This window comes from Amblyraja radiata, chromosome 3 (genome assembly GCF_010909765.2).
Source record: "Amblyraja radiata isolate CabotCenter1 chromosome 3, sAmbRad1.1.pri, whole genome shotgun sequence".
NCBI lineage: Eukaryota > Metazoa > Chordata > Chondrichthyes > Rajiformes > Rajidae > Amblyraja > Amblyraja radiata.
In genome coordinates, this window is record NC_045958.1 from 115,527,814 (window position 1) to 115,542,465 (window position 14,652).

The following is a 14,652-nucleotide window of genomic DNA, read 5'->3' on the forward strand; positions in this document are numbered from 1 at the left end:
TTCGGTTTCTGGTGTTGTCCATCTGAAAGCTATGACCTCTGATATTTGATTTTTTCCATCCTGGGAAAGGAGAAAAAGATAGATTCAGTTGCAGTCATAGTCACAGAGTCATAGTGATACAGCATGGAAACAGGCCCCACGGCCCAACTTGCCCACACTGGTCAACAAGTCCCATCTACACTAGTCCCACCTGCCTGCGTTTGGCTCCTACCCCTCTAAATCTGTCCTATCCATGTACCTATCAGAATGTTTCTTAAACGTTGCAATATTACCTGCCTCAACGACCTCCTTTGGCAGTTCGTTCCATACACCCACATGCCTTTGTGCAAAAAGGTTGCCCCTTATATTCCTATTCCATTTTCCCCCCTTCACCTTAAACCTCTGATTCTCGATTTCCCTACTCTGGACAAAAGACTGTACATTTACTTAATCTATTCCTCTCATGATTTTATAAGATCTACATAAGATCACCCCTCATCCTCCTGCGCTCCAAGGAATGGAGTCCCAGCCTACTCAACCTCTACCCATAGCTCAGGCTCATAACTCATAGCGAGTCCTAGCAACATCCCCTAAATCTTTTCTGAACCTTTTCCAGCTTGACAACGTCTTTCCCATAACAAGGTGACCAAAACTGAACACAATACTCTAAAAATGGCCTGACCAATGTCTATATAACTGCAACCCAACTTCTATACTCAATACTCTGACTGATTAAATGACCAATATGTGGCGGTGGAGAGTGGCGTAGCTGGTAGAGCTGCTGCCTCACAGCGCCGTAGAGCCCGGTTCGATCCTTGGGTGCTGTACGAGTGGAGTTTACACATTCTCTTTGTGACTGTGTGGGTTTCCTCCGGGCGATACGGTTTCCTCCCACATCCCAAAGTGTCGGGTTTGTGCCACAAAAGTGCTGGAGTAACACACACTGGAGGGGGCGTTTCGGGTGGTGACCCTTCTTCAGACCAAGATAAGAGAGTTTACTCGTATTTTGGGAGGCCATTGAGGAGGGGGTGGATAAGAAAGCTGGAGGGGAGGCTAAGCAGGGCAAAGGTGGCAGGTAAGGTGGATACATGTTGTAGGTTGATTGCCTCTAGTGTGTGGGGAGTGGATGTGGAAGTGGGACAACATCGAACTAGTGTGAATGATGTGCCGAAGTTCCTGTTTCCATGCCGTGTCTCTAAACAGTGCAAACCTCTCTGTTCAGGGAACGGTCGCAGCCACTACCTCAAATAACAGTGTGACATTGCACCTGGTGTCCACAGTTCTGTGAAGTTAATGTTTGCTGACAACTACGGATAGAAGTTAACCCGCAGCCCTCCCCCTTGGCCGCCGTCCCAGGCTCCGCGCTGCCCGAGTCAGCACTCACAGTGTGTGGAGGAGCCGAGCCGACTGCCTCTCACCGGCGCAGTCACTCCTCACACCGCACGCCCGCCCTGCTCGCTGCTCTGTAAGTCACTCCTGTCTGTGTGCGTGTGTCTATGTGTCTGTCTGTGTGTGTACATATGTGTGTTTGTGTCTCTGTGTGCGTGTGTCTGTCTGTGTGTGTGTCTGTTTGTGTGTGTGTGTGTCTGTTTGTGTGTGTGTCTGTTTGTGTGTGTGTGTCTGTTTGTGTGTGTGTGTGTCTGTGTGTGTGTGTGTGTGTGTGTCTGTCTGTGTGTGTATGTGTGTCTGTCTGTGTGTGTGTCTGTCTGTGTATGTCTGTATGTGTGTGTGTGTCTGTCTGTGTGTGTGTGTGTGTCTGTTTGTGTGTGTGTGTGTCTGTCTGTGTGTGTGTGTGTGTGTCTGTCTGTGTGTATGTGTGTCTGTCTGTGTCTGTCTATGTGCGTGTGTGTCTGTCTGTGTGTCTGTCTGTGTCTGTCTGTATGTGTGTGTGTGTGTCTGTCTGTGTGTGCGTGTGCGTGTGCGTGTGTGTGTGTGTGAGTTCGCGCTGCGTTTGGGGGACGCGAGGACCACTATAGCAGTTTCCCAAAAGTTAGAGATAATTCTAACTTGACTGAACTTTATTTGAGACTTTATTGATAGACCTCTCTAGTTTCCCTTTCCCCTGTGTGGAAAGTTTCCCTTCTCAGTGCGAATGAAGGGTCTCGACCCGAAACGTCACCCATTCCTTCTCTCCAGAGATGCTGCCTGTCCAACCGAGTTACTCCAGCATTTTGTGTCTATCTTCAGTTCAAACCAGCATCTGCAGTTTCTTCCTACAATTGAAATTTAACCTGTTGCTCTCTCCACACATGCTTCTGTTTTGATTTCAGATTTCCAGCTTCTACATTTTTCTCTTTTTTAAAAATATAATTAATTGCTAATACTTCATAGTCTAGTGTCAACGTTTAAGAAACATTTAGACAGGTACATGGATAGGACAGGCTCAGAGGGATATGGACCAAACACAGGCATGTGGGGCTAGAGTAGCTGGGACATTGTTGGTCAGTTGTGCCTGTTTCCACGCTGTATGACTCCATAACTATGGTGTACATTATTCAACACAAGCCTACAAGTTCGATTAAAGGACATAAAGTGCTGGAGTAACTCAGCAGGTCAGGCTGCATCTCTGGAGAACATGAGCAGGCGAAGTTTCGGGTCGCGACCCAACTTCGTTTCTGCGTGTTAGATGGGTTTATTGTTGCCCCATTTGTTGGGCAAGGGAGATTGTGGTTCCTGTGGTGGCTAGTGTCCGGTATGCGACCTGCGGAGTGCATTGCCGCGTGTGTGTCGGTGTGTGTGTGGGAGGGGGGCGTGTGACAGGGAGCGAATGGTAAGTTCTGTGCATTACAGCGGCCACGCTCTCAATGCGAAAACGCCGCTGACCCGGGACATCGATTGGTAAAAGGATCTATTTCCAATTGCTCTTCTGGGCAATTCCCAGTCACATTCTATGTGTATATTTCACTTTAGCCCAGCGTCCACACCGAGGCGCTGAAGGGTGTACTCCATATCTCCGTGTAGTTTAATTGAAAGGAAGTGATTAATCCGACCCGAAACGGCATGTATTGCTTGACTCCAGAGATGCTGTCTGACCCGCTGAGTTACTCCAGCTTTGTGTGGGTTTTAGTGTAGGTTGTTGAGCGAGAAGGCAGTTCTGCCGCCACCCTCGTACATTTCACAGGATGCGTTTTGCTGATGCTATCTCCTCGCCTTCAACGGTGTCAGGGGCATGAGGTTAGATGGAGAGGCAAGCGGAAGCCACACTATCATAAACACAGTGGGTGTAGTGCATCACGCCGATACCACAGAGAGAGGGTGTGTGCAGTTGTATTCGGCAATCTGTGCCAAGGTGCTGTTTGTAGCATACAGTCTCACAACAAGGAAAGCACTTCCCGTCACCCCCTATCAGTCTGAAGAAGGGTTTCGGCCCGAAACGTTACCTATCTCCTTCGCTCCATAGATGCTGCTGCACCCGCTGAGCTTCTCCAGCATTTTTGTGTACCTTCGATTTTCCAGCATCTGCAGTTCCTTCTTGAACAAGGAAAGTAACGCATCCGTTCCAGAGTCAAAGTCCAATGTCTACAATGGGATAGAGGTAAATCAGACCGTATGTGTAGGAAGGAACTGCAGACGCTGGTTTTAACTGAAGATAGATACAAAAAACTGGAGTATCTCAGCGGGTCAGCGAGAGTTTTCTCCAGAGATGTTGTCTGACCCGCTGAGTTACTCCAGCTTTTTGTGTCTACATCAGACAGTACAATTGCTTATGGGTGGACCAAGCTTGATATGTAGATTAGAAGGATGAGGAGGAGGAGGAGGAGGAGAGGGAGAGGGAGAGGGAGAGGGAGAGGGAGAGGGCGAGGGAGAGGGAGGGGGAGGGGGAGGGGGAGGGGAGGGGTTGAGAGACATTGAAATTTACTGAATAGTGAATAGAGTGCATGTGGATAGGATGTTTCCACTAGTGGGGGAATCTAGGACCAGAGGCAATAGCCTCAGAAATGAAGGGTGTTCCTTTGGAAAGATGAGGTGGAATTTCTTGAGTCAGGTGGTGGTGAATCTGTGGAATTCGTTTCCACAGATGGCTGTGGAGGTCAAATCAATGGATATTTTTAGTGGAGATTTGTAAAGCAGAGATTGACAGATTCTTGATTAGTAAGGGCATCGGGGAGAAGGCAGGAAAATGTAGTTGAGAGGGAAAGATAGATCAGCCATTGAATGTCGGAGTAGACTTGATGGGCCGAATGGCCTAATTCTTCTCCTAGAACTGATGAACAGCACAGGAACAGGCCCTTTGTCCGAACATAATGCCAAGATCACTGATCTGTCTGCACATAATCCATAACCTTCCCATCCCTGCACTCTCAACCCTGCTCCAAAGAAGAGGGCAGTTTATCGTGCCAATACGTATCCTAGACACGAGGTGAACCCTGATGAAACTGCAACAAGGAACTTCCTGCAAGCTAGACTGCACAGTCATCTCTCAATCGAAGATAGACACAAAATCCTGAGGAAGGGTTCCGTCCAGAAATGTCACCTATTCCGTCTCTCCAGAGATGAACAAAATGCCACAGACAATGCTCTGAGGTAACACGTACTCCCATCATTGTCTAGTTCGGGTTTTGCAGGCCAACCTCCAGGCTTCATCACAGTCTAGTGTAGGAAGGAAATGCAGATTTACACCAAAGATAGAAACAATACGTTGCTAAGTTACCCCAGCATTTTGTGTCTACGGTTTTAACCAGCATACACAATTTCTGCACACATCATCTCCATGGAGCATGGAAACAGGTCCTTTAGCCCAACTTATCCATGCTCACCAAGATGCCCCACCTGTGACAGTCCCACCTGCCTGTGCTTGGTCCATATCCTTCTCAACATTTCCTGTCCATGTACCTGGCCAAATGTATTTTAAATGTAGTTATTGTACCTGCCTCAACAACCTCTTCTGTCAGCTTGTTCCATATACTCACCACCCTCTGTGTGGAAAAGTTGCCCCTCAGGTCCCCATGAAATCTTTCCTCTCTCATCTTAAACCTATGCCCTCTGGTTCTTGATTCCCCAACTCTGGGTAAACGAATCTGCATTCACACAGGTGAACAGTTTAGAGACACAGTGTCCAAACAGGCCCTTCGACCCATTGAATCCATGCTGGCCATCGATCAGCCGAACACTTGCTCTATATTATCCTACTTTCACACGCTACACACTGGGGGTAATTTACAGAAGCCAATTAACCTGCAAACCAACATGTCTTTGGAGGGTGGGAGGAGACCAGAGCACTCGGAGGAAACCCACCGGGCAAACGTACAAACTATGCACAAACTCTGTATGTTCACAGGGTGAACGTACAAACTCTGCACAGACAGCACCTGTAGTCAGGATCGAACCCGGGTCTCTGGCGCTGTAAGGCAGCAACTCTACCGCTGCGCCACAATGTTGTCCTAATGGTCACCAGCTTAGGGTGGAGGGGGATTCCAGGACATCCCCCCCCCTCAGTAATAGCAGGGCCCAACATGTAGGTGCTAAAGACAAAGCTGAAATATGTGCGAACGTCAGCCTTTCCAGCTTCCTTCTGGTCTCCCCAACATCACAAAATCCACTCCAACTAATTCCTCTCCCTCCAAGTGAGAGGGGAAAATATGGCTAAGAGTATTGGGGGCAATAAGGGGTTAAGGAGAAGTCAATATCCTAGCTGTGGTCATGGAGTCTTGTACTCAGCAACTAATGTTATTCTAGCCAAATGTATGTAAAACGGCTCGGTTACAACACTAGCATTAATGTGAAAGTTTGACACGGGATTTCCAGCTCGTGAAAAGCAGAAACTCTAGTCTGTCTCCTCTCACTCAACAGCAAAAATGAACAAAGTGCCACAGACAATGCTCTGAAGTAACACTTACTCATATCATTGTCTAGTTTGTGTTTTGCAGGCCAACTTGATTCCACGCCTCATCACAGAATTGGCAGAAGACCATGTGGTCCCATGAACCTGCACCGTCATACAATAGAGACATGGCTAATCTGATTTTGATGTGGAGGAAGGAACTGCAGAGGCTGGTTTACACCGAAGATAGACACAAAATGCTGGAACAACTCAGCGGGACTGGCAGCATCTCCGGAGAGGAGATAAAATTCTTCTTCAGACCGAGGCTATGGAGGGGAAGGCAATCATTCCTCATGCAAATGAAGCCACTGTGTCAGAAGTGGGGGCAATCACTGATGATGCACACCATTCACAACTCTGCAGGGAGTGAAGCAGTTCATACCCGCACATTAGTACAGTCTAGAGATACAACATGGAAACAGGCCCATTGGCCCAACGGGTCTACAACAAACTAGTTCTGTTACCCCACTTTCTCATCCACTCCCAGTACATTAGGGGAAACATCCTCGTAAATCTTCTCTGCACCCTTTACAGATTGATAACGACTTTCCTATAACATGGTGACCATCATTGTAACATGGTGACCATCACTGTAACATGGTGACCTAATGTCTCACGTGCCTGTTTGAGTGCAGCGCTAACAACACTCTCAAGAAATTTGACGCCATCCAAAACCAGTTCCATTAACTGACACTCCATCTCCACCTTAAGCATTCAATCCCTTGACTGCCGAATGTAACATCTACAAAATGCACTCCTGTTCTAACTACACCTCTCCAATCTCCAACCATTACCCCCAAAATGAACAAGGGCAGCAGGTGCATGGTATCAGTCAAAGGAGAGGGAAACTGGAGGTTTGACGTATAACTAGAGGTTCTGTAACTGTTCGTACCTCTAGATTCCTGCTCCCCATGCCTCTCAGTCCAAAGAAGGGTCTTGACCCCAAACTTCACCAATTCCTTTTCTTCTGAGATGCTGCCAGTCCCGCTGAGTTACTCTGGCATTTTGTGTCTATCTTTGGTGTAAACTAGCTTCTGCAGTTCCTTCCGACACATCAAAATCAGATTAGCCATGTCTCTATTGTATGACGGTGCAGGTTCATGGGACCGCATGATCTTCTGTCAATGATGTTATTTTCTTTTAAACAAAGCCCACTTTTGTTTGAGCTCACAGTCTTGGCTTCCATGTTTTGCAGAATGTATTGCAAGATATCCTCTGGAAGATTTCACCTGAAGAAGATCCTATGGCTGTTTGTCACTCTTCCACTGCTCTGCCTCTTAAAACTCTATTCCAACCACGTAGACCAAGGCTCACGGAAGACCTGGCTAGTGGAGCCCCTCTGGAGTACCTCCTCACTTGTGTGGAACAGGAAGAGTGTGAAGTACCTGGAGTCCAAGACTGAAATCAATTGCACCGATATCTACAACTACAGCCCAGTGGAGGTGGGCAAAACCTTGGAGATACGCAAGGGTAACATTGTTGATTTGGAAGATGAAGACGTTGAGTTGATGACCTCAAACTGCACCCAGTACCTTTACCAGAGAGGATATCACAACAATGTGGCCTCACACGAGGAGCAAGAGTATCCACTGGCCTTTTCTCTGGTTGTTCATAGGGAAGCCATTATGGTGGAGAGGTTACTAAGAATGATCTACCTGCCCCAAAATACATACTGCATTCATTACGACCAGAAATCCTCAAAGTCTTTCAAAGCTGCCTTGGACAATTTAGCCAGGTGTATGCCGAATGTATTCATTGCAACAAAGATAGAATTGGTGCGTTATACTCAAATCTCCAGACTGCGCGCAGATCTCAATTGCTTGTCCGATCTACTCAAATCCTCGGTCCGGTGGAAGTACATTATCAACTTGTGTGGCCAGGATTTACCCCTGCGGTCCAACTTCGAGCTGGTTTCCGAATTGAAGAAGCTGAACGGAGCCAACATGTTGGAGTCGGTCAAGCCCAGTGCTGGGAAGGCCCAGCGATTCATGTTTCGCCACACGTCTCAAACCAGTCCGTCTGGGAACCAAGACACGCTCATCAAAACGGACATGAAGAAAGATCCTGCCCCCCATGGCATTCAGATGTTCACCGGCAGTGCCTACTTTGTGTTGAACCGTGACTTTGCCCAGTATATCAACAACAGCACGGTAGCCAAGGATTTCCTAGCGTGGTCCGCAGATACATACTCGCCGGATGAGCACTTTTGGGCAAGTATGGTGAGAGTGCCCGGGGTGCCGGGTGGGCTGCCCAGCTCTGCGGCCGAGGTGACTGACATGCAAAGTAAGACCAGGCTGGTGAAGTGGGAGTACATGGAGGGGAGCGCGTACCCGCCTTGCACGGGCACCCACGTCCGCAGTGTCTGCGTGTACGGTTCCGCAGAGCTCAGGTGGCTCCTGGACAAAGGCCACTGGTTCGCCAACAAGTTCGACCCTAAAGTCGACCCAGTGTTAATCAAGTGCCTGGAGCTAAAGATCATGGAGCGCCAGAGGAATTGGCTGAGATTGAATCCTCGGATGGTCTATGTTTTCAGTCCCGGAGGGGACTTCTGGGGCTGAAGGGAGTGGGACCATCACATTTTGCGTTGGAAATGTCGATCGAGCTTTGAAAGCTGAACTGAAAATCCAACGAGATTCTTCCCTGCCGTGCAGGGTGAGTTTTAGCCAAGTAGAAAGCAGAGAATAGAGTGAGTAAGATGAGAGAGCAAATGCTTGACTGGTATCCGTCAGAGCTGAGGCATAGAGTCAAGAGCAAACGCTTGCTTGGTGTCTGGAAAACTTGAGGCATAGTGTCAGATTATGCTTACTTATATCAAAGATTTTGACTCCACTATCGTTCCACAGGTGAGGCAACCATGCCACGACTCACAGCCTGTGTTCTGTAGAGTGATGTGCACATCCACTGGAAGCAATAAGGTTAGCCTGCAATTGAGCATTCTTACTCTGAGTTTTCTCATGTTCAGCAGAAGCTTTAAATATCTAGTAAGTGGCGAGACTGTGGCATTTGCAGCGGCAGGGAGTGGTTGGAGTGAATAATAAAGATGCAAATAGGCAGAGGCTGGATAAGGGTATGTCTTGGAGGCAAAGAGTCGTACAGTGCGGACATAATCCCGGGAGCCCAGCCTGCCCATGCCCACCATCTATACCCCATCTATACCTCATCGTTCTTTTGTGTGGGGAAGAACTGCAGATGCTAGTTTAATCCGAAGATAGACACAAAATGCTGGAGTAAGTCAACGGGTCAAGCAGCATCTCTGGAGAGAAGGAATGGGTGACGTTTCGGGTCGAGGCCCTTCTTCAGACCCTTCTGAAGAAACGTCTCGACCCGAAACGCCACTCATCTTTCTTTTGTTTTGTTTTGACCATATAATATGCTGCTTCCAAAAATAGTTCCATAACCTCACACGCTGAATCAAAGTTTGCCATTTTGAGTCGTAGAGTCACACAGCGATAGATTGAAAATAGGCCCTTCTGCCCAACACCGACAAACATGTCCCATCTACCTGAGTCCCACCTGCGTTTTGGTCCAAAGCCCTCTAAACCTTTGCCATCCATGGACCTCTCCAAATAGGAGAAGGGAGAGGAGAATGCAGAGAACCTTTGCGATTCTCCGCCTCAGGGAGCTGTGGAGGGTTACTCACTAGAATTACGTGGATGGATTTAGATGGGAAAAGTCAGGGGGGGACTGAATGTTCAGCTAGAGTTTAGTTTGTTGACATGTGTACCGAGATACAGTGAGAAGCTTTTGTTTTGTTTTTGTTGTGGGGAGAAGGCAGGAGAATGGGGTTAGGAGGGAGAGATAGATCAGCCATGATTGAATGGCAGAGTAGACTTGATGGGCCGAACGGCCTTATTCTACTCCTATTCCTTATGATCTTATGACCTAACCAGTCAGCAAAAAGACTATACAAGATTACATTGGAGCCATCCACAGTGCGCAGATACACTGGGCAGTCACGGTGGTGCAGCAGTAGAGGCGCTGCTTTACAGCGAATGCAGCGTCAGAGACCCGGGATCGATTCCGATTATGGGTGCTGTCTGTACGGAGTTTGTACGCTCTCCCCGTGATCTGCGTGGGTTTTCTCTAAGATCTTCGGTTTCCTCCCACACTCCAAAGACGTAAAGGTTTGTAGATTAATTGGCTTGGTAAATGTAAAAATAGTCCCTAGTGGGTGTAGGATAGTGTTAATGTGCGGGGATCGCTGGTCGGCGCGGACCCGGTGGGCCGAAGGGCCTGTTTCCGCGCTGTATCTCTAAACTAAACGTGATAAAGGCAATAACGTGAATAACATTTAGTGCAAGATAAAGTCCAGTAAAGTCCGATCAAAGATAGTCCGAGGGTCTCTAATGAGGTAGATAGAAGCTCAGGACTGATCCCTAATAGGAAGATAGAAGCCAAAAAAGGACTGGTTGTTTACTGTGCAGTATATCCTATGTAAAAAAAATGATTCCCTGCTTCAGTCTTATCATACATCTTCATCTCATGTTAATAGGCCAGGACTTCCCCTCTTCACTGGACAAATGGAAATGGCATGTGCTTACCATTTGTCTTGTTGGTAAATTCACTCTCTATCCGAAACAGTGAAGGGCTGGGGAGAGTCAGGGCCAGGCACCATGGATTGGCTGACCTGGGTGGATCACGACAGCCCCAACGGACAAGGCTATTACAGTAAACTATGACAGCCGGCAAAGCCACAGTTCCTGCCTTAGATATGTAAGGTATTCTCGTCCGAGGTAAGGCTTGGTTGTGACTAGCACAAAGGACAGGTCCACACCGGGTTTGTGTTCCAGAGCAAGAGCACGTTTATTCTGCAATCATTGCCTTTTATCTTGAAGGTCACTTGACCTCAGTCACGAGGCTCATGCACGAGTTTCTGTTACATTGATTGCACAGACATCACAGACATCACATCTCCCTCTTTACTTTTAAAATGTTATAGGCACTTGTATTTACATTATATACATATTACATTTATTACATAACGTTATATACATATTACATTTATTACATAACGTTATATACATATTACATTTATTACATAACGTAGCAAGAAATCACATCTCCCTCTTCATTTTACAGATCATACATCTCCCCCTTTTCACTTTGTTTATCAATTCCCCTGATGTCCACTTAATTTTACACTCTAGCAGAGGGCCTCTCTCAATTGCCTTCTGCTACGACTGGGAGGCTGGCTCCCACCTCTCGTCTAGCTAGGCTTCTGGGGACTTCTTCTGGCATCTAGGAGATGGGCTCCTCTGGCCATTTCTCACCCCTGGGAGACTGGCTCCTCTGACTACGTTTCTCCTACTTAAAGACCCTTCTGGGAGACTACTGCTGGATTCTGGAAGACGGGCTCCTCTCTCCAGGTTTCTCCCATCTGGGCGTCTGACTTCTGATGCTCCATCCACGGCTATCCAGGGTTTTTTTTACACATTGCTACACAGGGCTACAAGAGAAGAGATAATGAGCTGCGGTAATCACCTGCAGCTGTTGAAAACACAATTAACAGACACCAACTTAGTTTGGCCTCGATGATGGAGAAGAGAAAAGATAATTAACTGCATGATCAAGACAAAACATCGATTGCCCCCCAATTAGTATACCCGAATCACCTGTGCAGACTGAACAGTATCAAATGCATGTTTTTTTAACTCACAGCACAATGGCAGTGTGTATCAGTAGAAAAGAGCAAAATAATTACACGGTTCTGTATTATTTTTACGTCCAAAAGAACCGAGGCAGTACATATCTGTGAAAAAAAGCAACAGTACCGAGGCAGTATATATCAGGTAAACAAAACCCAATTGGGAGAGACCCATTTCTTACAGCATGTCATACAGCATTTCAATATAATTTCTTCTACAGCACTTCTACAGCACTTCTACAGCACTTCCACATGTGTCTGTGTCTTTGCTCTTCACTTCTTCTGTTGTGACTTCATCGCTCTGCAGGTCCCGCTTCTCTGCCCACCGTTGGCTCTCGGGCTCACCTGGTTGCTGCCATGCCGGTCGCAGCTTCTCCCGTCGGGGCTGCACCTCGCTCCCCTGTGTCGGGACTGCACCTCTCGTCGGGCTGCACCTCGCTCCCCTGTGTCGGGACTGCACCTCTCGTCGGGGCTGCACCTCTCGTCGGGGCTGCACCTTGCTCCCCTGTGTCGGGACTGCACCTCTCTCCACCGCTGGCCACTCCAGACCTCCGATACTGGTTGCCTGCTGACCTTCCTCTTTGCCTCGTTCCCCTGCGTCGGGGCTTTCACGACCGGGCTGACACTCCTTCCGGCCGGGCTCACTCTGTTTCGTCGGTCTTCTAGTGGCTCCACTGTCCTGTTTGAACCTTCCTCTACTACTTCTCTTCCATGGAGGCTTGAGGCTTGTTCTCCTCTATTTCTTTCCCTTTTTTCTTTGTTTTCTTCTGACACCATGTAAGGTATTCTCGTCCGAGGTAAGGCTTGGTTGTGATTAGCACAAAGGACAGGTCCACACCGGGTTTGTGTTCCAGAGCAAGAGCACGTTTATTCTGCAATCATTGCCTTTTATCTTGAAGGTCACTTGACCTCAGTCACGAGGCTCATGCACGAGTTTCTGTTACATTGATTGCACAGACATCACAGACATCACAGATAGACACAAAATGCTGGGGTAACTCAGCAGGTCAGGCAGCATCGTTGGAGAAAAGGAATAGGTGACGATTCGGGTCAGAACCCTTCTTCACATGTTCACAAGTTATAGGATGAGAATTAGGCCATTCGGCCCATCGAATCTACTCTGTCATTCAATCATGGTGGATCTCTGCCTCCTAAACCAATTTTCCTGCCTTCTCCCCATAACCCTTGACACTCATTCTAATCAATAATTTGTCTTATCTCTGCCTTAAAAATACCACTGGCAGCCTCCACAGCCCTCTGTGGCAATGAGTTCCACAGATTAACACGCTCTGACTAAAGAGGTTCCTCTTCACCTTTCTAAAAGAGAGCCCTTTAATTCTGAGGCTATGACCTCTGGTCATGACTTGAGAATGAAGGGACAGAAGTTTAGGGGTAACATGAGGGGGAACTTCTTTACTCAGAGAGTGGTGGCTGTGTGGAATGAGCTACCAGTGGAAGTGGTGGAGGCAGGTTCGATTTTATCATTTAAAAATAAATTGGATAGGTATATGGACAGGAAAGGAATGGAGGGTTATGGTCTGAGCGCAGGTAGATGGACTAAGGGAAAATAAGTGTTCGGCACGGACTTGAAGGGCCGAGATGGCCTGTTTCCGTGTTGTAATGGTTATATGGTCTTAGACTCTCCCACCAGTGGAGACCTGATGAGTTTCAAGAAGGGTTCCTTTTCTCCAGAGATGCTGCCTGACCCACTGAGTTAGCCCAGCATTTTGTGTATATCTTTGGTATAGACCAGCATCTACAATTCCTTCCTACACATCCCTGAGTTTGAGTTTAGTTTATTGTCACGTGTACCGAGGTACAGTGGAAATATTTTGTTGTGTGCTGACTATTCAGCGGAAAGACAATTCATGATTGCAATTGAGCCATTCACAGCATGATAAAGGGAATAATGTGAATAATGTTTAGCGCAAGATAAAGTCCAGTAAAGTCCAATCAAAGATAGTCCGAGGGTCTCTAATAACGTAGATAGTAGCTCAGGACATCTCGAGTTGTTGGTAGGATGGTTCAGTCTCTTGATAACAGCTGGGAAGAATCTATCCCTGAATCTGAGGTGTGCGTTTCACACTTCTATACCTTTTGCCTGATGGGAGAGGGGAGAAGAGGGAGTGTCCAGGGTGCGACTCATCCTTGATTATGCTGCTGGCTGGCCTTGCCGAGGTAGTCTGAGGTGTAAATGGAGTCAATGGAAGTCAAAAGGATAAGGGAAAGAGATTTGGAGTGGATATGAGGGGTCCTTCTTCACCCAAGGAGAGATAAGTACCTGGAATACGCCAGTTGAGGGAGTGATTGAAACTGGTTTGTTGACAACATTTAAGAAACGACCAGATGACCACTGGAATCGTTTAGGCATGGAGAGATATGGAACTAGTACTGGGTGGTGGGGCTGATAGATGAGGGTGCCCCCTGGTCAATATTGTTTAGTTTTGTTTAGAGAATCAGTGCAGAAATAGGCCCTTCGGCCCATTGAGTCCGTGCTGACCAGCAATCCCCGCACACTAAAACCATTCTACGCATACTGGGGACAAATTACAATTTTGCCGAAGCCAATTAGCCTACAAACCTGTAAGTCTTTGGAGTGTAGGAGGAAATTGGAGCACCCAGAAAAAAACCCATGCAGGTCAGGGGGAGAACGTACATACTCTGAATAGACAGTGCCCGTAATCAGGATCGAACCCGGGTCTCTGATGATGTAAGGCATCAACTCTACCGCTGCGCCACACTGTATTTAATGATTTAATGATTCTATGAAATCTACAGCACTGTAGTTGACCAAGTCAAGAGTGTTTAATTGTCATATGTATGTACTGAAAATGGAACAATGAAATTTGTGTTTTCAGCAGCATAACAGGTCTGTACACACAGTACTCATAGATACATAATAAACCCAAAAAAATTCTACATTAAAAATCCCAATGAGACTGTAATGTTACTGTAATAATATTACAGTAATCAGTGCTAAAAGGCCCCACAGTTGCAAGCGGTGGAGGACATCAACAACATCACCAGGCCTAGCCAGTGCCGTCGCCAGGACAACGGGCCTGCAAGGTCAACATGTCTCTATTTCAAGAACTTGAAACTAGTTGGTCCCAAGTGGCATCAAAATGTAGTGAATCATCGTGTACCGCCTTGGTGAGGTCGACTGTTCACTGCAATCATTGCACTTATATATGATTGAGCTTAAGTAGAG

The 14,652-nt window shown here is 47.2% G+C and overlaps 1 protein-coding gene across 2 annotated transcripts; it reads left to right on the plus strand.

Moving 5' to 3' along the window:
* The first annotated feature begins 1,208 nt into the window (after positions 1-1,208).
* gcnt4 (glucosaminyl (N-acetyl) transferase 4) lies at positions 1,209-9,614 on the plus strand. Of its 2 annotated transcripts, none has more exons than XM_033018646.1 (2): positions 1,209-1,444; positions 6,996-9,614. In XM_033018646.1, exon 2 carries the CDS (start codon positions 6,997-6,999, stop codon positions 8,356-8,358), a length of 1,362 nt encoding a protein of 453 aa, XP_032874537.1. In that variant the 5' UTR covers positions 1,209-1,444; position 6,996; the 3' UTR covers positions 8,359-9,614. The 2 variants fall into 2 exon arrangements, with proteins under 2 accessions (XP_032874537.1, XP_032874538.1); XM_033018647.1 differs by lacking the exon at positions 1,209-1,444 and adding an exon at positions 3,406-3,514.
* The last annotated feature ends 5,038 nt before the right edge of the window (positions 9,615-14,652 follow it).

Excerpts from the sequence above, each read along its gene's own strand:
- gcnt4 (XM_033018646.1), top strand. The coding sequence starts at position 6,997 with ATGTATTGCAAGATATCCTCTGGAAGATTTCACCTGAAGAAGATCCTA.